At 26.5% G+C, this 25,014-nt stretch overlaps 2 protein-coding genes across 2 annotated transcripts; both read left to right on the forward strand.

Moving 5' to 3' along the window:
- The first annotated feature begins 2,420 nt into the window (after window positions 1–2,420).
- Window positions 2,421–23,999, forward strand: LOC100210656 (negative elongation factor A). The gene is made up of 10 exons (XM_065788997.1): window positions 2,421–3,831; window positions 11,911–12,076; window positions 12,884–13,054; window positions 13,719–13,870; window positions 15,954–16,017; window positions 16,199–16,293; window positions 16,878–17,222; window positions 17,319–17,585; window positions 18,127–18,226; window positions 23,686–23,999. The coding sequence occupies exons 1-10, from the start codon at window positions 3,616–3,618 to the stop codon at window positions 23,865–23,867; spliced, it is 1,758 nt and encodes a 585-aa protein (XP_065645069.1). The 5' UTR covers window positions 2,421–3,615; the 3' UTR covers window positions 23,868–23,999.
- LOC100205942 (queuosine-tRNA galactosyltransferase-like) lies at window positions 2,431–3,526 on the forward strand. Its single transcript, XM_065789001.1, has one exon. The coding sequence runs from the start codon at window positions 2,431–2,433 to the stop codon at window positions 3,493–3,495; it is 1,065 nt and encodes a 354-aa protein (XP_065645073.1). The 3' UTR covers window positions 3,496–3,526.
- Window positions 24,000–25,014: the final 1,015 nt, after the last annotated feature.

Genomic DNA, 25,014 nt, shown 5'->3' on the forward strand with positions numbered 1-25,014 from the left:
AACTTCTTACATATTTATCATTAGAAAATTTACTTTTTTTAGCCATCATATTCTTGAGAGTTTTCCTAGCCATTGCCTAATCAACCTTTGTACTTTTTTCCTTATTATTGGTCTATTTATTTATTTATTTATGATAACTCGCTATCAGTCTTGATATTATTTTATAATAATATTTTAAGGACTTTGATGAATGAAAAGAGTTTTCTTATCTTTTGCTACTTAATTCTCACAGATATAATTTATTAGATCTGATAAGTAGTTTTTCCATTACTTGACAGAAAAAAATTCCCCAGGTAATGGGTAATTTTAATTTCACCCAGGTATCACTCAGGTATTACCCATATTATTTTATCAGTTACTTTTTTTCAAAATTATCAATTAAGATGAGGGCGTGAGTTTAGTCATTTTCAATAAAAAAGCTTTTTAACATAATAGTAAGTTTTATAACTTTTATCTTCAAACTTTGTTTCTCCATTAAGTTTTTTGTAGAAATAAATTTTGTTTTAAAGTTTGTAGAAATATTTACAAAATTTTACAAAAAAACATTTAAGAATCATGAGTGTTGTAAGATTTCTATGAGTTACTTTGTTTATGATTATAACAAAACCCATCTTGCATTTTGCTTTTGATATTTTTAACTTTATTAACTTTTTGACACGTTTCTCACAGTTTTAATAACACTTTGTTTTAGGTTAAATTTTTATCAAGGCTTTTTTCACTGAGTATAAATCTAGGTCTTGTTTCATCCAAGGCTAATATAAGGCTTTATGTTTTATATCTTTTTTCTAAGAAATAAAGATATAAAACATAACAACAATTAAATTAAACCTATCATTTTAGAAATGTAAGAGAACATTGGAAAATAGAAAAATAACAATTTATGTTTAAATTTAATTAATTTATAAAAATTTTTTAGTTCCTCTCTAATTAGAAAGGGATTAAATTAAAATCTGTCGTGAAATGACTTTTTATGAAATATTATCAGGACTCTATGAATGATATTTTTTAATGAATCTAAGCTCATAAAAAAAACTTTTATAAGTAATTATTAAAACGTGTTTTCGAATGATCTTTTATTTATTGGGAACTTTAGATACCATCATGCATTTTTATCTTTTTTTTTTTTAATTTTAACTTTCATTTTGAAAGTTAGTTATAGCTTTTGCTCTTATTAGAAGTGGCAGATTATATTTATAAATAAAAAAAGCGTCCATGTTATAAAGATGCATTTATAATATAAGACTTTTTCATGCCATTCACATCAGTCCACTAATTAAAGTTGATCATAGGAAAAAGTTTCATATTCAAAAATGATTTTTAAAAAAATAACAAATTTTAAAGTTACCCGACAGGTAAGAAAAATTCTAAAAATTATGCAGGTAGTGGGTAATATCCAGGTAAGAAACACTATTGCAAAGTCTTCCATGCATAAAATTCTGTTCTGCAAATTCAGACTGATTCTAATGATGCTCTTTTGGTTTAAGACAAGGTTCAAAAATGCATTGTAAGTGTAGTTGGACCCACTCTTGCTGTCTGTTTCTTTTTTCTACAAATATTACAATGGTTGCTGTCTAAGTAGTCTATTACCTCTTGTTTATCTCAAAACTCAATCTTGTATGATTTTCAATCAACTAAATTGCATCGTTTTACAGTAACTGTTCCTTCATGCTCAAAAAACTTTCCTTGCACATCAATGCTTTGAAATTCTCTCGTTTCTCAAAGTTTTTTTGACCCATATAATTTATAGTTTAAGTCTTCACTTTTTTTTTTCTTAACATTTTTATTTGGTAACCCTTGGTTTTTCCTTTAAATCTATACTCTTGATATATCTTACCTATTCATTAAATTCCATATATAATCATCTTACATTGAATTCCATATATTATTATCTTACATTGAATTCCATTTATTATTATCTTACATTGATTTCCATATATTAATATTTTTGAATTCCATATATTCAACATAATTGTTTCCATAATAATATTCATTTTTCTTTTTAACAAGATGTAAAGCAGTTAACTTTATTTGACTTGGGTAGCTAAATTTTGTTGTATTTTAAGTTGTTAATATATATATTTTTTAATTTTAATTTAAGCTAAATAACTGAAAAAATTAAGAGTAATAATGTTTTAAGGTGGTACCTTAAAATAACATAATGATTTTAGTATTTTAGTCATTGATAGACAATGCTTTGTGTGGAGCAATGTGTGAACAATAAATCAACATCTGTACTACTGTTGAATAATTTTTATTACTGCAAGTTAAAAAGGAAAATTTTTTAACTAATAACTGTTTTTGTAGTTGTAAGGAATTTATTTGTAAAGAACAATTATACAGTTTTTATTGGTGAAATATGTTATGATTTACTTTTAGGTTGCAATCCTTACAAATAATATATAAAGTAAAATATAGAAATATAGTTTAGAAATGAGTAACCAAGGGATGAGTTATGAAATACTGGTGTCAATTATCATGCCCATTTATAATACTTCTGCATTTTTAAGTGAAGCATTTCAATCTATCATTGAACAAACATGGAAAACATCTCTAGAAGTTTCTTTATTTTGTGATGCTTGCACTGATGATTCTTTAGAACTATGTTACCAATGGAAACAAAAATTTATTGACAATGATATAAAGGTAGTCATTGGGAAAAATCCAACCAATAATTGTGGTGGTGTTGGGTATTCAAAAAACCAGGCAATACAGCAAAGTCATGGAAAGTATTTATGTTTTTTAGATTCTGATGATATAATGATGCCTGCAAGAATTCAAATGCAACTTGAGTTAGCAGAAAATGATCACCTACTCCTTGTTGGATCACAATATATACGAACCCCTGAGTGTTCTACAAAAAGGTATACACTATGGAGTAACAGTTTGACTGATGATCAACTTTATTGTCAAATATACACTTCATTTGGGCCTACAATAATAAATCCAACATGGTTTTGTTCAAGAAAGGTTATTGAAAATGCAGGGCCATTTCTTGAGAGAGTGAAGGGATTTCCAGAAGATTTAGAATTTTTTTATCGACATCTATTACGTGGAGGTAGATTAGTCAAGATTAATCAACCTTTATTGATTTACCGTTACCATATTTGTGGGGCTTCATTTTCAGTGCATGAAGATACAATTTGGAATTTACGATTAAAACAGCTGGAAGCTAATGTTCTTTCAAAATGGGAGTATTTTACAATTTGGAATGCTGGTAAGCAAGGGAGAAAATTTTTTCGAACTTTATCTGAAGAAAATAAACACAAGGTAAAAGCTCTTTGTGATGTAGATTCAAAAAAAATAAATAAAGGTTTTTATAAATGTGAGGTTGTTGGATCTGATGGTAAAAAGATGACTATTCCAATAGTACATTTTAAAGCTGCGAAACCTCCATTTGTTATATGCGTCAAGATAAACCTCACTAATGGTGAATTTGAAGAAAACTTAAAATCATTGAACCTTATTGAAGGGAATGATTATTTTCACTTTAGCTAAATATTCTATAACACGACTTAAATATTTATAATTCGATTATTATTGTTTTGTATATATGTAACTTTTTAAAATATTTTTTTTTTGTATTAGTAAAATAAGTCACTTAAAAATAATCTTAAAATGACTTTTAATGTGGAACAAGATACATTAGGATGGCTTCGCAATAAACTCAGTAGCAGTGAAAATGCATGGTCATCAACCACTATTGCTTCCCAACTCAATGAGACTATGTTAAAGTACATCTATGACTCATTTCTTCAGCTAGAGGCAAAAGAAAAAATACAGTTGTTACTGTCATTTCTTGAAATTCCATTACGAAATATGGAAAGTTACAAGGTAAGAAGTTTTACAAAATATCTGTTAAAATAATAAATCCCATGACAGTAGTTTATTATGAATTAAAGTTATTTAATTATATAAAATAAAATTTATGACTTTATAAAGTTGCTGAATTAAAGATTGCACTTCTGTTAATTCATATATTCAATCAAAATTTTAAAAAACAATGAAAGTCAATGCTTTTTATTGTCAATTACAGCATAAGAAGCTAATCCTTATTTATTATTTTTAATTTTTTTTTAATCCTCTCCCAACACTATTGATTCAAAACCTTGGTAAACAAGACTGATGGAGAAACAAGTTAAATGAAGTACCGACGGGAATGTGGTGAAAGATACAAGTTAGCACTTCTTGCTTACCAAGTGAGTGAGACTATTACGACCTAGCAATTTATTGCAATACATTAAACCAGTAAAATAAAAACAACATTAGTTATTACTATAAAGTTCTAATCAAGGATCGCAAAATTAGTGGTAATTATTATTACAAGTAACTGTGTATTGAAAAAATCCCTTACTGGATTACCAATCAATTACTGGTAATAAGTTTGTTTCACTGTGCAGCACCCTTGTTTGTCAAGATCTTTCAGAGTTAAAGAGTTAAAAGAGGGTTGTAACCACAGTAAAATAAAATTAAAAAAGAAGTGCTTCCTCAACTGTAATGCCCCTCTCGACCTTTGGGAGGTAAATAATATTTTTAAAAAAATTGCCCACGTTTTCTTTAGGTATTAATAAACTTTTCTTTAGGTATTAATAAAATTAGGTATTAATAAACAATATTATTAAATAAAACTTTTAAATTTGTAGAACTGAAACATAATTTTTATAGAACTTAAAACATATTTTACAGCTACAAAAAAGCAAAGTTGATTTATTTGTTAAATGACAGTTTAAATTCATAATTAAAATAATTTTGCATTAAATTAAAGGTTGTTTAATGACTTGAAATTTCTTTTAAATTTAAAATATTTTTTAAAGTTTTTTTCTTCTATTTTTTAAAGTTTTTTTCTTCTGACTTTTTTTTTTTCATTTATAAATTTTTTTTCTCTTTTGTTATTAGTTACTTTCAATTCTTTTTTTTGTTTGTTTTTATTTATTTTTTAATTTTTTTTACTTATTTAAGTTTTATTTTTTGTGTTTTACTTCAGTTAAAATAAAAAAGTAAAAGGTAATAAAAGGTAAAAAAATGTTAGTTAAGTAGTCAGGTAAACAAAAGAGAGTACAAAATCATTAATGTTTGAGAAAAAAATCTTGATAAAATATTTTTGAACCAAAAAGTTGTTACAGTTAAGGGAGCTTTGAAGAATGGTGAGTAAAGCAAGCTTGAGTTTTGGTTGATGAAACACGAGACATAACATACTCATAAAAAGTTACCAAAAGAATATCTGTAGAAAAGAGGAAAAAAAATTCAATTTTAGGTACAGACCTGTGAGGCAATCTTCAAAGGAAAAAGTGTCTGGCTTGTTAGAAACATAGGCTGATTTCACTTAAGTTAAAAACAGCCAGTAAAAAATTGACTAATTGTTGTTAATAAAAGAAGTTAACTGGTTAATAATAGCTATTAATGACCTTATGTGACAATATACTAAGTTGAACAGGAAGGAAAAATATCAAGTTATCACATTTGTCAACAAATAGTGTTTGAAACATTGGTTTACTAAATATTTCTATCAACACGATCAAAATCAATAACAACACTTAACTATTAAAGTGTATACCATCAGGTCAAGTTCACAAAAATGCTATTAAATAGACAACCACTTTTATAAACATTTATTGTAACTTTAATTAAACACTAGTTTTATTGAAAACATTTTAAAATAATTCAATGTAGTACTTTAGGACTATTACTGTTAGTAAATATATCACAACTAATATATTTGTTTGCATGCTTTAAGACTACTTTTATTTAATACTTGAAGATTTCTAATTAATACTTTCAAATGAACACTTTTTAATTAATACTTGTGTAACTAATGTGTTGAAACTTCATAATCAATACTTATGTAATTAATACTTATGTACAGACTAATAGTTGTGTTTAGTACTATAAGAACAATATTTTATGACAAATAATGTATTCTTATAATAGTTGTATGAGACTAAATATAATATACTAAAGTTTAAGTAATGCTAGTTATAGTTGTAATTTTTAATCTTATCTGAATTTTATTTGTAAAGAGTGCTTCCAACATAATTGCCATTCAAACTTTTATAACAAACTTCTTTACATAATCCCTTAATTCAAACATTTAAGAGAAATTTTTCCTAATCTTTTTATGTTTTATACTTTAGTTTAAAAATTCGGAGCCTTGGTTTCCTCCACCTCTCTCCCCTCCCTCATTCTGAGATTTTTTCAAAAGTCTTTAATTTGTGAGGAACAATTGTTATTATTTCACTGCTTCCTTCTAATGTGTATTAAAACTTTTCTGTTATAATGATTAGCGGAAAATATTAGTCAGCGGTAGGATAAGACATTTGAAATCTGTATTGATCGCCACACAGATGTTTCAAGATGGACATATAGTTTCTTGTTGTTATTTTTTTAATAAAAATTTTTACCAAGTGGGTGCCATTAAAAGTCATATAACTTTGAAATATTAGAAATAATATTATTCTGTAAAAAGATTCACATCAAGAATAAAATTTGTCAGCTTTTGACTTCAACAAAATGATTTAAATTTTTCTTGAATTTCCAATTAACACACAGATTTGATTACTTAAGCTGAATTTAAATACTTCAATGCTACTTTTTATCAAAAATCTAATCTCAAAATCTATATTTGTGTAGGGTTTATGAAAAACAGTGGTTTTTTAAATTTACAATTTAAAAAACAGTCAACTAAAACTGTTTTTTAAATTTGGAAAATTTTTTATTTATAAGTAAAAGTAATATAATAAAATAATAAAAATAATAACATTTTTTATTTATGAGTAAAAAAATACTCCTTATATACAGGAGGGGACGTTTATTAATTTTCAGAAATTTTTCCCACCCACCCCAATCTTATAAGGATGCTCCCCCTACCTTCCTTCCTTTTTTAATTTTTCTTGTTTAAAAAAAACAAAACAAAGACAAAGCTAAAAAAAACTGTTGCCAGGTTAACCTTATCTAATTGCCTTATCTGTAAGTTTTTAACTGAATTTTTTAAGTTGTAGAATTTCATTTTATTATTTTGTTACAATGCTTACACTCTCCAACTCTTTTGCAATTGGATTTTTCTGTTTTGTTGTGTATATCCAGGCTGACGTTGCTAAGGAAATGAAAGGAAAATAAGGATATTAAGTTGCTGTTTTACCCACAAATAAATTCATAACTGCTAACTATGCAATTATTAAGTTAATGTAAATAAGAGACTGGTGCAACCACATTTCACTCGCTCTCATATCTTCACTATTAGGTAACAATAAACTAGCCTGACAATCTAAAGTCTTACATTCCTTTAAAAATATTTTATACAGTTTTAACACTATTCCTAACTCGAATTGACTCAAGAAAAAATTCTTTTAGGAGTGCTTTGTTTTTGTTTTTTTTTTGCAAAAAAAAAAAAGTGATTTTATAGTTTGTTTTTTTTTTTTTTTCTTTTTTTTTTTTAGTATTTAAATTTTAAATATAAATGAAACTTGAAACAGTTCCATCTTCAATAAACCTCGAAATATACATGTTTCTTTATTTAATATAATGCACATTACACAATATATATTAGCTATAACCATTTACACATCAATGTTAAAAAAACACTGCAAAATATAAGCAAAGGTTTTGTAAAGGACTCTTTTACAATACAATATTTTAACATAGTTAAGATTATTGTCCATTTATTATGTCAACAAATTTAAGGAGAGAAGTCTGAAAATTTTTAACAATTATTGACAAGGGAAAGGGGAGGTCAAGAAAAGTTGACGCCAAGGATGAGGAAGGAAGGCCTCTGTAAGTTTGCAAATTGTTGACAAAGGCATGGGGGGGGGGGAGAAAGTAAAATTAGCCAAAAAATTGTTTACAGTTAATGTACAGATACTAGGTTGATTTTGAAGATTCAATTTTGTTAGTCTGTAATTGGTATTTTCGATCTTTTTGCAGTGTTTTTCATATTGCTATGTTGCTCATATGCTCCATTACTGTCCAATACTGCTTATTAAATTTTATTGCTTCCATGAACAAGCACGGCAGTTGAAAGTTCATTTAGTAGGCAATCATTAATCCACAATTATAAGCCAAATAAATATTGATTTTAAAAGCAGGCCCGGATTTAGACACAAGCAGGCTGATTGATGTATTTTTAGATTGATGACTTGATTAAAGTAGACACTACAATCAAGAGCAAAATCAAAAAATGTTGTGAAAGATTTTGATAATGAATTTTAGTAGATGGCACAAGAGATGCTAGCTCTTTAGAGCTACGTCTCTTGTGTTATCTCTTGTTGTTGAAATATTGTGAAAGAGCAGCGTCTCTTGTGCCGTCTCTTGTAGAAATATTGTGAAAGATGAACTTTGTTAGGTTATTTCAGAAAGAAATTCAAAAAAGTTTATATAAACCTTTTTTCAATTACATAAATAGCATTAAAACACACATACAGCTATTTTGATTTCAAAAAATATTTTCTTGGTGTCAAAGGCCTCATGGGGGAATAGCACAGTTAGTCCTCCTGGTAGAATCTGATCCTTGTTTATCAAATGTCATAGTATTAAAATTAGTTTTTATTTCCCATAATTTAGATCTCGAAAATTAATTATGTGATGCAGTAACCCAAAATCAAAAACAAGAATCTAATCTGGGCAATGTTACTGAATGGAGTTACTGAACCAACGTTACTGTATGTTAAGTATGTTTTTCATTCTTGTTAAGTAAGGTTGGTTCAGTAACCTGTTGTTTAAAAAATAATTTAAATTATTTTTTAAACAATTATTTAAAATATTGTATTAATTGTTGACATTATAATAAGTTTCAATAAACACGTTTTTTGAATTTAAAAATTTAAAATTCCAAAAAAAAAAAACATTGTAAAAAAATAACAACAACAACAACAAAAAGACTAAAAAGAATGTTTTTTTTTGCAACTTTATTCCTAATATAATACGCTTAACAGAAGGCACTAGATTTTTTAAAGTTATGGGCATTTTAGAGGCATCTTTAATTGACTCAACAGTTATGTTTTGTTGTGCAGTCAAGTGTTTCTGTTGCTGTACATTAGATATATTGACTTTTCATGAGACAAAACATCACAAAACAAGATAGATATATCATTTTCAAAATCTGAACCAGCTATAACTTGAAGGAATATAAAAGCTTTGATTGTCTAGCTGTACTTAACTTAGAATAAGGTTTATTACAACTTGACCTAATATAAATATATTGTTTAACTAATGGACTATCATCTGATGTAGTATCGGGTTTACTCCACTTAAATCCACAGAACAATTCAGAAGAATCAATATTGTCATAGTCAAAATAACAGCAGTTATATCCTTATAACTGTTAACAAAATATTTGCAAACTTGACAACTGTTCTGTTTTATATCACAAAATTTTGTTACATATTTTTTTTCTTTATTTTTTTTAACTGCATCTTTACCAAAAGCAGATGCAAATTTATGTTGTTGTTTTTTTTTGTTTCCTTTTTGAAATTTGAATGCTCCTTCTGTTTTATTCCTACTATTCTCTTTTTCTAAATAAAAACATAATAAGTTACAATTCATTTTTACATTGCCTAACTTATATTCATTGTTTCATTTTCCAACTATTTGCTCCACCTCTTTTCTTTTTTTTGTAGAACTAAAGTTTTTCTTTTGACTACTCCTGATTCCTAAAAAATGAAAAAGTCATCTGCATCTGCATTTTTTTTATTATTTTCTTTTAATTTTTTTTCATGGAACAAAAATAAATATATATATGAAATAAAATAAGACATTTGCATTTTAAAAAATGATTTCTTTTTTAAAGCTTTTAGGTTTTGTAAACTAAGTTTTTTTATGAGTGTTAACTTTTAGCACATTATATCAAACTCATCTATACCAGGCAAATTAAAATTAATATGCAAAATAAAGCTCATAAAACTTAATAAATCTTTTCATGATTTAATTACATTAATATGTAAATGACTTTACTAGTGATCAACTTTGGTTGCTTATAACACATATATGGTTACATCTTTGCTTTAAATGACTTTACTAGTGATCAACTTTGGTTGCTTATAACACATATATGGTTACATCTTTGCTTTAAATGACTTTACTAGTGATCAACTTTGGTTGCTTATAACACATATATGGTTACATCTTTGCTTTAAAATGTAAATACATAGTTAAAATAAAAATAAATAGTTTACGCAAAAAACTAAAAGAATTTGTTGGAAAATATTTTAAGTTTAAAAACATATTGCCTAGCATAGCCATTAGTACATGAAATATTTTTTATAATTTTATTATGTATAAAAAATTGAAATTTCAATAGCTTATGTCAACCATCAAAAACGTTTTCATTTAAAAGTAATGAATTTGACAATATAAATGCATCTAAAACTGACTTTTTTTGAAAACTTTTCAAGCATGAATATAAGTCAGGCCATCTAAGTCAGGTCATCTCAGTCAGTCCATCTCAGTCAGCCCAAGACAGGTTCACTGCAAAAATCGCAAAAAACAGAAAGATTTTTTTTTTTCAATATCTTCACTTTCAACAAGGCTGCAAGCAACCACCATCAGAGTTGGAAGTCACTGGCAACAGCATTCCATACAAAGAAAGGTCTGAGATTTATAGAGATTAAGAATAGAATTCTGAGTAAGAAAATTGTGAGCACAATAAAGAGATGGAACCTTAGAATATGCTTATTTTGTAATGGATTTGATATATGGTTTCCAAAAAAGATCGGAAGTAATAGTTAATCCTAGAAGATAAATGGTACATGACCCATTGAGTACATTACCATTTATAAATAATTGATTCCAAATCTTTAACAATATTTTATCAATTTTTTGTTTTCTGTTTAATGTAAATATTTGTTTTAACAGAGAAAGATAGATCTTTTTTAATTTTTTTTAATTTGAGGATGAAAGCATTCATCAAAAATAAATGCTGTTATTTTAAAGTTGATTTTTATAATTTTTATGTGGAAATAGTTTTTTTTTTGTGGCGTATTGCCCAATTTTATACTGCTTGAAACATCTGCAGTCAGTAATTTTACACTGCTTGAAACATCCGAGGTCAGAAAGTTGTTAAACTCAAGATGACATAAAATTTTTTGTTAATTTTAGACTCAAAGACTTAAATGCTAATAATATTAATAAAACTGATTGGGCAATAAAATGGTAAGAACAATTAGATCAATAGATATCATTTTCTAGCAGACAGAAAAGCAAGATTCAGTTAAGCACTTGTTTTATAGTTTATAGAGAATTAAAATGTGTTTTGGAGAAATTTTGAAAGACACTTGTGAGTCTGGCAGAAATGTTGTCCTGACGACAAGTTGTATAAGAGTTTAAGTTGGATGTCTAAAATGAATATATATATATGCATACATATATATATATATATATATATATGCATATATATATATATACATTTATATATATATATATTTATATGCATATATATATATGCATATATATATATATATTTATATGCATATATTTATATGCATATATATATATATATATATATATATATATATATATATATATAAATATATATATATACATGTTTATATGTGTGTGTCTGTGTGTGTGTATATATACACACACACAAAAATACATTTACACATATATGTACATATAAGTATAAAATATAATTTAAATGTTAATGCATTTTAGGAGAATCTGAATCGAATAACATATTTAGCACAAACTGATACCAATGAATGGGTGTATAATATAAATATATATATATATATATATATATATATATATGCATATATATATATATATATTTATATGCATATATTTATATGCATATATATATATATATATATACATGTTTATATGTGTGTGTCTGTGTGTGTGTATATATACACACACACAAAAATACATTTACACATATATGTACATTTAAGTATAAAATATAATTTAAACGTTAATGCATTTTAGGAGAATCTGAATCGAATAACATATTTAGCACAAACTGATACCAATGAATGGGTGAAAGTAGCTGCAACCATTGTTAGTGACTATCCAAACACGCAAACAATATGTAGCAGTTTGGAAGAGGTTACAACATGCTTTTCTGAAACAATGGAAGATGTCAAAACAGAAGGTAAATGTTACAAAATATATAAATATAATAGTAATATTATATATTTTTTTGAGATTCAATGTAAAGTTGACCCAATGACAGACTCAAAACAGTTTTACACACTCAGAAAAATTGAATGAGCTGCTAATTAAAAAATCAGTTTACAAAACATAGTTTATTTATTTTTGCTTTAAACTCATTCAGACTGCAGTTCAACAACTAATTTTCACAATTTATTCCATATTTTTAATTTGTTATTTGTAAAAAAAAAACGATTTTGAAATAGGTATTAGTAATAGTGTAATGATATGGTTTTCTTAAATAAGTTACTTTGTAATTTTTTTTTGTAGGAACATGCCATTCAATTTTTTTTGTAGGAACATGCCATTTTTTCAATATTTTTATATCATTTAATCAAAAAAAAAAAATTTTATATCATTTTTATCAATAAATTGTATTTTTTCTTCTTCTGACTATTAAAGTTATTAAATTTAACAATTCTAAATAATATACATCATAATATTTAAATACGGCAGTGATGTAGTTGTAGACCACTTACTTCCTAAGCAAGAAGTTCTGAGTTTGATCCCTGTCATGTCTTTGTAGTACCATGTTTAAATTATTTTTCCTTGCAGCAACCTGATACCACAAGGTTTGTATTTTGGAGTTAAGGAGTTGAGAGAGGGTTGGGAACTACAGTTTAAAAAAATAAACCCTCTTTAATTGCAGTAATTTCTTTTTACTTAAGGGAGGGGAGGGGGTGAATATAAAAATCACATTTGTTTAAATAAATAAGTCAAATAGCTTAAGTGTAAATTTATTTTTTAGTTGAAAGACTGAAGCTTCCCATTTCGTCATCCACACTTCCTCTTGAGTGCCCATATCTTAATCCAACTATTCTTAGTTATATGTGCGGAACTCAGCCTGCTCCAGTTAAACATTTTACACTAAGAAGAAAACCCAAATCTGCTGCTCTTAGAGCAAAAATTGCTCAAAAAGGTTAGTTAACTTATTTTTAGTAACTGCAGTAAATGTTTAAGATATCAACTAACTGTTTTTAAGCTATTTTATCATTTTTTAAGACCATTGAATAATCATAAAATTTAAATGTCATTGCATATTTAAATAATATTTAATGAAGTAACATCAATGCTATATGCACAATTCAATTTTTTTTTTAATTTTTTTTTTGGTTATTTTTTTAAAGTTTATTCTTTTTTTTTTTCACTTTTTACATGTTCTTTTTCAAAAATAATATGGTTATTTATACATAAAAAATATTGTTCCAGAAGTGTCATTTGCACAAGTTATAAGTTATAAATTTATTTGTGTCATTTAGACACAAACAAATTTTATTAATGTAATATTTTATAAGTCAAAAAGTTGTTTTGATTAAATTTAAAATATAACTCAGGTTTTACGCTATTAAATAGTGTTTAACTTTGTTATAAAAAGATTTTTTGATTGTACTAATAAAAATTAAACTTTAAATATATAAAAATTAAATATAATAAGAATTAATGAACATTTAATAATGTTGACTTCAAATATCCTGAAAAAATTTAAAAAAATTATAATTCAAAGATTTATGCTAAAATATATTTGTTACTTATTTTTTTTATGAAGTTGAATTCAAAAGAATATAAAGTATTATTCTATATAGCATCAGATACTTCAATCCAAAAGCGTGTTCCGGCAACTTTGTCAAGTTCTAAAGCCAATAAAAAAGTAGTTTCACAAGCAAATAAAATCACAGCTGTTTCATCACATTGCAAAGCATTCTTGAAAAGTTCTTCTGTTCCTAAGAAAACAAAGGTTGGTGAATAAATTTTTAAATTATATTTAATTATTTTTTATATAAACTTTTAAATTATATTTTATAAGATAATTGCATATGCCCATCAGCTGAAGTTTACATTTCCGAGATAACTAGTAAAAGTTTTAAGTGAAATATAAGCTCTAAATAGTTATGACATATACCATAAAGATTTTTATAACTTGTAAATAATGGTTTTCCAAAACAGCTAACTGAAATCAACTTTTTATGAATGACTTGCATCTTTATTGCAATTATATTCTCTACAGTATTTGTCATTTTTTGCTAAAAGGGTTGTTCATCTTAAGATAATTGTTAAATTTAATAACATACTAAATCTTTGAAATCGCAGTTGAATCAAAATTTTTTGCATTTTTATGTTATGCTCATACTATTCTCACTATTGATATGCTCACACTATTTTCACTATTTGCTCTGGATATTTTAGAGTTTGAGTTCTTTTCTATAGAAACTGATACATTTGGCTTTGACACATTAACTGATCCTATTTCTAAAGTTCTTTTTTTTCTAATTATACTTGTTTGAACTTGTAATGAATTATTTTTAGATGCCAAAAAGATATTATGGACATCTTATAAATCACATATAATAAAGAGTTTTTTCTAGTACTTTGATTACAGCATAAGAATTTGCATTTTTTTAAACTTAACAATTTAACTTGGTCTTTTTTTGTTTTTGTTTTTTATCTTTCATTTTCAATAATTTTGCTGTTACAATTTTAAACGCATGTTTATCGATGGCATGTTTTCTTGAATGTAATAGGGTTGCAGATTTTGCTGACATTTGAATACTCTTTATTTTAATAAGTATTTGTATCTACATTTATCTGGTACTCAAATCTGTTACTGATCTTTTGATAGCTTTTAACAAAACCATATTGTAAACAATCTTTTAGCCAAAACTGCTATGATAAACAAAGTTTGTTTACCCATTAGGATTAGGCAATTTGGATCATTTTAATATTGTTTGAGTAAACTTGAATATTTTAAGTCATTTTTCTATTGTTAACACTGAGCAAATAAATCTCAACAACTGTTTTAAAGCCAATAAATTTTTCTTAAATATTGATAAAACTTAATACATTTTGTTCACAAAATCTAATATCTTAACCTTTGAATTTCTAGATTTAATTATAAACAATACTAAGATAATTCAATGAAAATTTTGAATTATCTTAGTATTGTTTATAATTAAATCTAGAATTGAAAAAATCATATCAAATTAATAGAAAAACAAAACTCTTTAACTCTAAAGATCATATCCTTAAAAGAGGCACCATGATCTGATCTTTGTCCAGATCTTTATATATGGTATTCAATCTGTGGAATAATGACATAAAATCTATAACCACAATGAAAGCATTAAAAAAAAACAGTAAAACAACATTTATTAAATCTAACCAATAAACATATTTTTTTTATTTTTAACATATATTTATGTATTTACTGGTGTATGTAAAACTCTTGAATATGTATGAGCTAATTTTTTATTCATATATTTTATGAACTTAAATGTGTGAATTTTTTGAATAAATCTACTTAAAATAAACCAAATTATTTCACTAACAAAAGAAAAGGATAAGATATTTTATCTTTGCTTGCTCCTGTGTGAATTTAAAAGATTAATTTCATTTTTACAAGAAGGTTGCAAAATTGTTTGTTTATTGGCGAAATAAATATAGTGAATTAAAAACTCTAGCAAGAATAAAGCAGAACTATTCTCAAAAAACGTTTCATCTTTTGAATCTAATGAATGCACTCTTCCCATACTTTCTTTTTTTTATATTATTTGGTAATTCTATGTTAATGCAGAAGTGCTGTAGAGGTAAAGTGTTCCCTTAGTAAGCAAGGTATTCAGAGTTCAATCCCCTGGTAGTATCGCATATAACTTGTTTCTCGGTGGAGCAATCTTTTTTGCCAAGAATTATGTTTTAGAGTTTAAAGGTTGAGATTTTTTTACATTTATACAAAGTTAAAATGGATGAAGGGAGTATAAATAATTAATGCACAAAGTTTTTTTTAAAGGAGGAATACCTAATCTTAAAATTATTTTTTGTTTTAGCTGCTTGATATAGCAGATCAACCTGTTGGTGTTCGAGAACAAAAAAAACGGAAAAAGGTTTTAGGTAAGGTCGAAAGGTGTTTACTATAAGTGATGGTCTTTAAAGGCTGCGTTGCTCCATAGGATAATTTAGTTTTGGCAGGTTGTTATTATGGTACAGTTTTGTATGATACTAATTATGCATTTGGACTTTGTTTTGTATCTTTTATAACTAAATAGATTATTGTTTTAATTTTTTTTATAAGAAATGGAAGCACAAGAAAAGAAGAAGATTTTAAAGCAGCAAAAGTATGAAGATGAAAAACAAGATGAAGCTGAGTCTTCATCTGATGAAGAAAATGTATGTTTTCTCTCATAATAAATTAAAGCAGATATTTTATTTGTTTATTGTTTCTTTTAATTTTTTGATTTTCTGATTTTTTTTTTTTTTTTTTAATTTTTAGTGCCTCTCCTCTAAATATGTTATAAAATGATACTACATTTGAAAAAATTATTGTAAAAGCTGCTTGTAAAAGTTTTTCTTAAGGCCTGTTAGTTTTTGATGTTTCCTCACAAATATCATCATCAACTAAAAAGATCTTAAAATAAGTAAAAGCTTATAAAAATTTCAAAATTTTTTATTAAAAAAATAGTTTTGACCTTGAAAAATTCAGTAATTTTATTTTTTGTTCACAAATGAGAGATATTGCAATAAAATTGTTAAAGTTAAATTTTTAATAAACTAATTTAAAAATATGTTTTAGAATTATAACTTTTTATAATTTTTTAAAGATTTCTCGATTTTTTTTAAAGCTTGTATTATGGTGGATTAATTTTACTTTTGTAAAAATAGTTCTTGCTGTTTTGTTTTGTTGTTTGCATGTGCACAGCATCCATTGTAATGAAATGATTTTTAATTAAATATTTTGTTTTATTTAATTTTAGGAAGAATCTGGAGAAGAAGCATCTTGTATTGATTCAGCAACATCTCTTGATGATTCTAATCAAGATGATACAGTCACAAAGTTATCCCTGGAAACTCCTGCTTATGCTCTGCTTCCTGATGCTAGTGCAATCGGTCCTGGTCCACAGCTTAATAAAAGCATTGGTCTTCCTCCACAACTTAATAAAAACATTGGCCCTCTTTCACAAATCAATAAAGATCCAGTTTTATTCACCTCACAGAATTTTCCTTATTCGCATAATATGCTGCAATCTGATTTACGACATCCATTTGATTACAATCCTTCCAGTTCTGCTCAGAGTTTGCATTTACAAAGAGAGCTTCAAGTATGCACAACTTTATATGTTCACTTATAGTGTATTATAACATAACAATTATATAATGATATAACACTTTTATCATTTATGTGTGTCTTGTTATAGATGCGTGTTCAACAAGAACAAGAAATGCGTTTGCATGAACATCAGCAAAGATATTCTCAACAACTTCAGCAGCAACAACAACAACCTATGTTTTCTATGTACGGAACAACTTCATGTTTACCAGGTTTGAATACAACACCAACAAACATAAATATGCAACTTGAATCATCAGCAATTTCTTTATCACACCAAATCCCTCAACCAACACAGTCTCATGTGGCTCAGCCAACACAACCACAACCTCCGAAAAAAAACTATATTTTATCAGTATGATTTTTCAATTTTTTAATTTTTAAGTAATAACTATTTTTAATTGTCTTTGTTATCTTTAATTATCTTTAATTGAAAGTATATTATTTATATCATATATAATACTAGTATATTATGTACTATTATTTGTATCAATACTTGTAAAGTATTGACTAAGTTATTATCATGAGTCTCATTTATGTCAGTAAAATCAGTAAACAATGGAAACAATTTAAGTAAGATGCGTTTTTATTGAAGTTAAAACAATGTATATTGTACTTACTTTTAAATTTTCAAAGTGTTTAAATAAATAGTGTTTTGCATTTCACATTGTTAAAATCATAATTCACTATAATAACTTAAATGTATAACTCACATTATGTAAATTTGATATATTTAAAATTAAAATATTTCAATTTCAACATTTTCAGGTAATAATTAAAATAATAACATGTAGTTTATTTTTTTTATGATTTTTTTATCACTTTTTGTTGAATGTTATTTATTTTTACAAACTTATTGTTGAATGTTATTTATTTTTACAAACTTTGTTTTATAGAGAGAACAAATGTCAGCAGCTCACGAAATGTTTAATTCTTCTAACAGGATCACTAGAGCTGAAAAAGCACTTATTCTTGGATTTATGGCTGGTAACAGAGGTACTGTCAAAAGCTTGTGTTTACACAATTCTTTTAAAAATATTAGTATATAGTTTATATAGTTTATATTTGTATAGTAAAGATTACTTATATAAAATTTTTAGGTTATTCTGGTCAAAGTATTTCAAAGTTTAAAAATATATACAGTTTGAATAATCCTTTATGATTATGTGATAGAGAACAGTTACCAAATCTAAATATTTATTTAAAAATTAATATAACAAGAATAGTAACTAAATCCTCAGGTTAATAAAAGGTTAATATAAAGAGAATGATTTCTAAAACCAAAAGTTAATAAAAAGTGAATATAAAAACAGATTCACTATTTTATTAACCTTAGAATAAGAATACCATAGTCCTCTTTTATTTGAGTTTTTCATACACAGCATTTAATCTTGAATTCATACATAGTTCTGATGTTATTACCTCTTTAAAGGATAAGGGAAAACTATTTACAGGGAGCTTTTTCTTTTCATCTCTTTGAATCTATTGACCATACTATTTTTTTTTTTTTTTGTCAGCCCATTGAAACAGGTTAATTTTTAAACAACCTAATGATTTTTATTGCTAAACTTGTCTCCCACCTTAACTCTTTTATAGCTTTTGGTCTACAACATTTTTGTCACAGTTTTGCATAAGTGTTTTCTAGAACTCTCTTTAATATGCTCTAAACTATTCAACAAGTGCTTAACTGAATCATGTGTTCCTATCTGCTGAAATATAGCATCTGTGTTTCTAATTTTTAAAACTTCTTCGACTTCCTTTTAAAATTTTTAAAAGGAAGTCGCTCTGATTTTTTATGACATAACTATGTATTCCAGTCTTGTCAAAAGGTCATAACTTTTTGAGCACTTATAACAGGTAGTGTTGCACTGATAATCGGTAGTGCTCAAAAAATTTAAATATGATTCCACTTCTGGGAATCTCACTTCAACCTTAAATAGATCTCACTTCAGTGACAGCTTGGACTTGCAGTGTCTGGTGAATTTTATCTTAATTATAACTCAGTTGTTTCCTGCTAATAATTATTGAAATAATGTTAATAATAATATTAATATACTAGCTAATTTCACCCCTACAAATACGGGTCTCTGTAAGTCTATTCCACACTGAACTTTTCTATACTTTTTCCTTATATATATATCCTAGCTTTCCGGATCCATAAATTACGGGTCTTTACCAAACCTACCATTTCTATACTTATCTATTCCACATTGATCATTTCTATACTTATTTTTTTACTTCAATATATTTACGTAAAAAAATTCATTTTGAAAAATTACTTGAAGAGCAAAAAAATTAACATGTGTACCTTTTCTGCATACCAAGAGCATAAAAAAGATTTATAATTAGGTTTGTTTTTCTCCTTAACACATATCATTGATAGCTCAGTGGTTTAGTGCGATGTCATCAGTGTCCTTTAGGCAGATTAAAGACCTTCCCTGATAAATTTTGAATATTTTTCAATCTTGCTGTATTTATAGCAATATTTATAGAAAAATTTTATTATAGTATGTATCCGTATTAATTATAGCATTATTTATAGCTATATAAAGTTTTCTAATTGGTAAAATAAAATTCTAAAGTTTTCTCATTTTTATAGATTTATTATACACAATTGTTCCATATACTGCCTGCAAACTCAACATATGCTAAAGACATTTACACTTACAGACATTTGTACGCAACGCTATACAAATGGCAGAACTAAGAAGATCATAGACCATTAAAAACTATAGACTATAAAACGCTAAGGGATTGTTCATAAATTATGCAGCTCTAAATTTTATTTTTAAAAAGAAGATCTTAAGTTCTATTACGTGGCACTTTTCATTAAACTTAATGAGCTATTTTAATTTTTTATTTAACTTATGACTCTGCGAGAGAAAACTTTTGATCTTTTTTATTTTGTTCATTAGTGAAATTTAGGGTTGCTTAATTTATGGGCGATCCCTAATCTAAAAGTTAAGCCATCATATAATGGAGTATAATACTATTTTGATGGGTATCTAAATTCTGTTGTTGTTGCACACTTGGTTTAGAAAGTTTAACAGGGGCACGGTAAAATAGCTGTAAAACTCTACATTTCCTTTTTATATCAATATTAAATAATTTTAACTTTTAATTATTTTAAAAAATAAATTTAATAAAATGGTTTAATTTAAATTTAAAATTAGAATTTTCAATTATATTCTCAATTAAAACATACTTTTTGAAAGCCCCTTACTGTTTTAAAAAAAGTTAAGGTCGTTGTGTGGCAAGTTCAAATCAACAGCTCGCTTTTTTTTAAACTTTTGTTATTTAAAATGCAAAACAAGTATATTGTATTTAAAAAAATCTGAAAAAATTAAAAAAAAAAAGTTGCCAGTGGTAGGACTCAAACCATACCTTTTATGTTCAGAAGCTCTGTGCGCTAACCACTCGACCATGCTGGTACATTGACTTACAAAATTTTAAAACTATATATTAATTTTTTTTAATGGAAATAAATGCTATAGATCAAAATTAAGGAGAGGTTGGCGCAATGCAGTTTTTAAGTGAAAGTAAAACTATAAAACTTGATATATGTTTTAACATTACATAATTTGAAGTTTACGTATATAAGATATTTCCATTCACTTTTGTTCACATTTTCTTATAAAACAAAGCTGCTGCAACTCTTTCTCGCCATTACCTTGGTTGCAATGGCTGCCAAGAGTTCTGTGTCAAACACGCTCAAAAGGGCACTAGTACTACTACTACTAAGTTCAGCATTATTATATAGATAATGATTGGTAATACTATTTACTTTACTTTTTTTTGATTATTTTGTACTTTTGACCTTTTATGGAAACCATACACAATGTGTATTACACATGTAATGTAAAACGCTGCAAGGTTAGCGTCTGCAAAGTTGTCTTTTTTTATGTCGCTCAAAATTTGTTACTCCTGATTTTATTCCTTAACCAACACTGTTGTCATATCAGTGTTGGCTCTTCTAATGATACTCTAATATTGTATTAGAGTATCATTAGAAAAACCAACAATTTGATATTCGAATGATAGGCAAGTTCCAAATCACATTGTAGATGTAGCTAAATTGTAGATGTGGCTATGTGAAGTCTCAAAATCAAATTATAGATGAAGCTAGATTTGCTCTAGCTACTTGAACTTTTGTCTCTTTATTGTAAAGTTACATCTTTTTTCTTTTCTGTTAGTTCTATTAGGTGCTTAGGTGCTGTCTATTAGGTGACTAAGTTATCATCTTAATTTTACATGACTCATCATATATGAACCAGCATCTTTTAGCTGTAATTCTTTTCAAATGCAATTTTTCATGTTCGAAAATATTTTATTCGTCTAGTTTTTTTCTCTTGTAAAGCAATGATTTAGAATTATCTCTTGTCTTCTTGTTATTTTGAATCACGCAATTTTTTATAGTTCATTATATAATTTTTTGCTCTTCAAGTCTTTTATTTATTTTCTCTGATGTTAACAGAAAGCATCATCAGAAAGTTATCTAATGTAGTCATATTAAAATGATCATTAATAAGTCATGGAATGTTATATATTTAGAAAATTTTCTTTACTAAAAATTTAGAAATGGAAGCCAATTCGACCTATATGAACTTCAAGATTAAAGACATAAAAATTCGCCTGGACTAGTTAATAAAAATTCCAGGTACAATTGCCAGGCACTTTTTATTGGCCTCAAAGTTTTGCTGCTGGTATCTTATATCGTTTTACAATCTTATATTGTTTTACAAGAGAAAATATTTTTTTAATTATGTTACTTAAGTACTAAATGTTCAATAAGTTTCTTTACAATACGGGTTTATTGGCGTTTTTCAAGTGGCTATCAAGTTTGATGGCATTTTTCATGTGGCTATCAAGTCTTGTACCAATGACCAGATTGTTTGTAATTAGGGCCTTATGAGTGTTTCTCTGATAAAAAATTTGTTTGATTGAGGTAAATTGTTAAATTTCGATTGGTGCGGAAGGTTTGTTTTTTACTCGATTGTTTTAGGATTATCATTTTACGTGTTGCGTGTTAGACTTATTCGTCAAATTTGCTTATAACTATTACGATTAAACATTTTTAAATGTTGCACTAGTAACGCTAGAAAAATTTGTTGAAAACAGATGAAACAAATTTGTAATAAAATTTTTATTTTTATCTTTGTTGTCAATTTATTATGTAGTTAATATATGAGCTAATTCAAGAGCTAATTTATGTAATTAATTTACAGATAAACATTTAACAGCTAGGTACATAACCACAAATCATTCATTTAAATACCAACTGTGTTTTTTATTTTTTTTAAAGTGTCTTCAGCACATATTTCATGAATCAGCTTTCGTTATTGCAATGATATTATATTAGGACGCAAACTACAGATTTGTGGCTGTAGAAGATCGTATGTTAATAACAAACTCCATGTGACATAAATCTGGCATGGTGTGAAGCTATCGGAAATCTTAACTTAATCTTATCTCAACTTGTTCTTAATTGTTTATGCCTTAAAATACATTCCTTAGAAATTGAATAACCATCAATGCTTCACTAACTGTTATTTACAACAGAAATTTTGCACTCAGCGCATCCATACCTATTACAAATCGTAATTCAGTTAAATTTTTTTCTCAATACTTTTTTGAATAAAAATAGGAACAATATCAGACTTTTTAAATTTAGTTAAAGACATCTTATTATCTCCGTTATTGTAAGTATCTAAACTAGTGTCGTTATTGACTTCAACTAAGAGAACTAAAAGTTGACTAGTCGAAAGTCGAAGTTCAACTTTGAGAAATCTAATAGTCGATTTAATTGACTATAGACTTTCTACTAGCCGACTCAAAGTCGATTTAGTTGAGTAAAAATCTTAAAATTTTTATATCTTTTCAATTTAACTTTCCAATCTTAAATTTTTGTTTGTTCATTTAATAATATGTATCAATGTAACTACTACCTAGTTTATTGTTTACTCTCTTAAAGTTTTATCTAATCCATTGCATTCAATTTATTAGCATTAAATATACCTTTAATTAAATGTTCGGTTATGTGTTTCATTAATTTTTTTTTCTTTTGTTTACACAATGCTTGTGATTTTTATTTCATACAGGGCTGTTCCAAGCTGACTTTTCTTAATAAGCAATTGTGTTATAGTTTATATATTATGTGTTATGTTATATATAATTTCAATTCTTTTACCAAACTGAAAAACTTCACAATAAGATATTTTATTTTACACACACACAAAAAAAATGTATAGTTTCTTTTTTGACTACTCCACAACCTCCCCAAACTCCCCTCAACCCCATAACTTCCCATAAATAAATAATTAAACCCCATAACATTAAATAAATATATATATATATTATATATGTATGTGTGTGCGTGTTTATATTTATATATATACACCACGCAAACCTTTTTTATATTTATATTTTTATCTCAAAGTTATTTTTAATCTTCATAGAAAACCCTTTCCCGCAGCAAGGTCCAGTCATCACAATAAAGCTTAGCGAAAATATAGAAAAAGATGATAACCAAATAGAAGGTCCACAAAAATTAGTTGAAATGCTCTTTGAGATGAATTATGATTCTGGGAATTGGCGGAGACTTAAAAGAACCCGTTTAGTCAATCAACAAGCAATATAAATAGAACTTGTTTAGTTATTCAACAAGCATCATAATTGATATTTAAATTTATATGTTGATTGTTTAGAATTATTTATATTGTTTTTTTATGTATATTTGTCTCAATCAATTTACTATTTGATAATCATTAAATCATGCGTGCTTATAAATAAAAAATAAAAACTTTTGCAAAATGCGTTTAATGCGGTTGCATTGTAAATTTTTCATGATCATGACTTTTGAAAGTTAAAAGATTATAAGATGAATCTGTCGATAAAAATAAATTTAGTATAAATAAGTTTAAAAAATATTTTAAGAGCTTATTACCCTCATATTTAGGGAATGGGGAACTTTTTGAGGTATCCACACTCTAAGCGAGTATAGTTGCCTAAACTCTAATCGAGTCTAAATTGAGTGGCAGTGGTTAGAGTTCTGGCTCAGAACCTAGAGGTTTGAAGTTCGACGCCCGCTCTAGCCCAATAAGCAACATTGGCAAGAAAAGAGGAGTGAACTTCCTAGTTAAATGTTCTTCCACGGTGCTCTGTGATAAGACCGCAAGTTTTTCTGGAAACACTTTAATAACCGCATACACAAAAATAAGAAGTTCGCCACGAATTTTCGCAAACCGTTTTGATTTGACATAACCATAAACATACTTTAATTTGTTGTTTGCAAAATGTCTAAAAGTGTCCTATCTGAAGCGAGAAAAAAAACCAGCTTACCCCACTATGCAGATCATGAATTGGTTACTTCATAAAAAAGGAGAAATTTGTCGATCTTTACTAAGGTAAGATTTCAACGATTAACTACGATCTTAGCAACCATAAGTTTTTTTGTTAGTAGTATCTACAAATTCTTATAAACACTGACTTCAGATAATCTTACCTCTGCTTCATTACTAATACGTCCGAGTTATTTAACTAGTTACTAGGAGGATGGGGGGTGGAAATTATAACTCTTTTCAGCGTGAAAAATAACGGCCGGTCAAAGGTCAACTACCTGAAATGACAAAAGTTGCATTTTTGACCTCCCAAAATGAATTCTTGCCGGTCATGTTTGACCGGTTGAAAAAAATTTAGAGTTTTAAATAAGATTTTAAAAATAGTCATAATGTAATTTGCAAAATGCTTACAATAAAATTTCATAAAATCATATAAATTTTAAATAA

The sequence above is a fragment of the Hydra vulgaris genome, chromosome 01, assembly GCF_038396675.1.
Source record: "Hydra vulgaris chromosome 01, alternate assembly HydraT2T_AEP".
NCBI classification, from domain to species: domain Eukaryota; kingdom Metazoa; phylum Cnidaria; class Hydrozoa; order Anthoathecata; family Hydridae; genus Hydra; species Hydra vulgaris.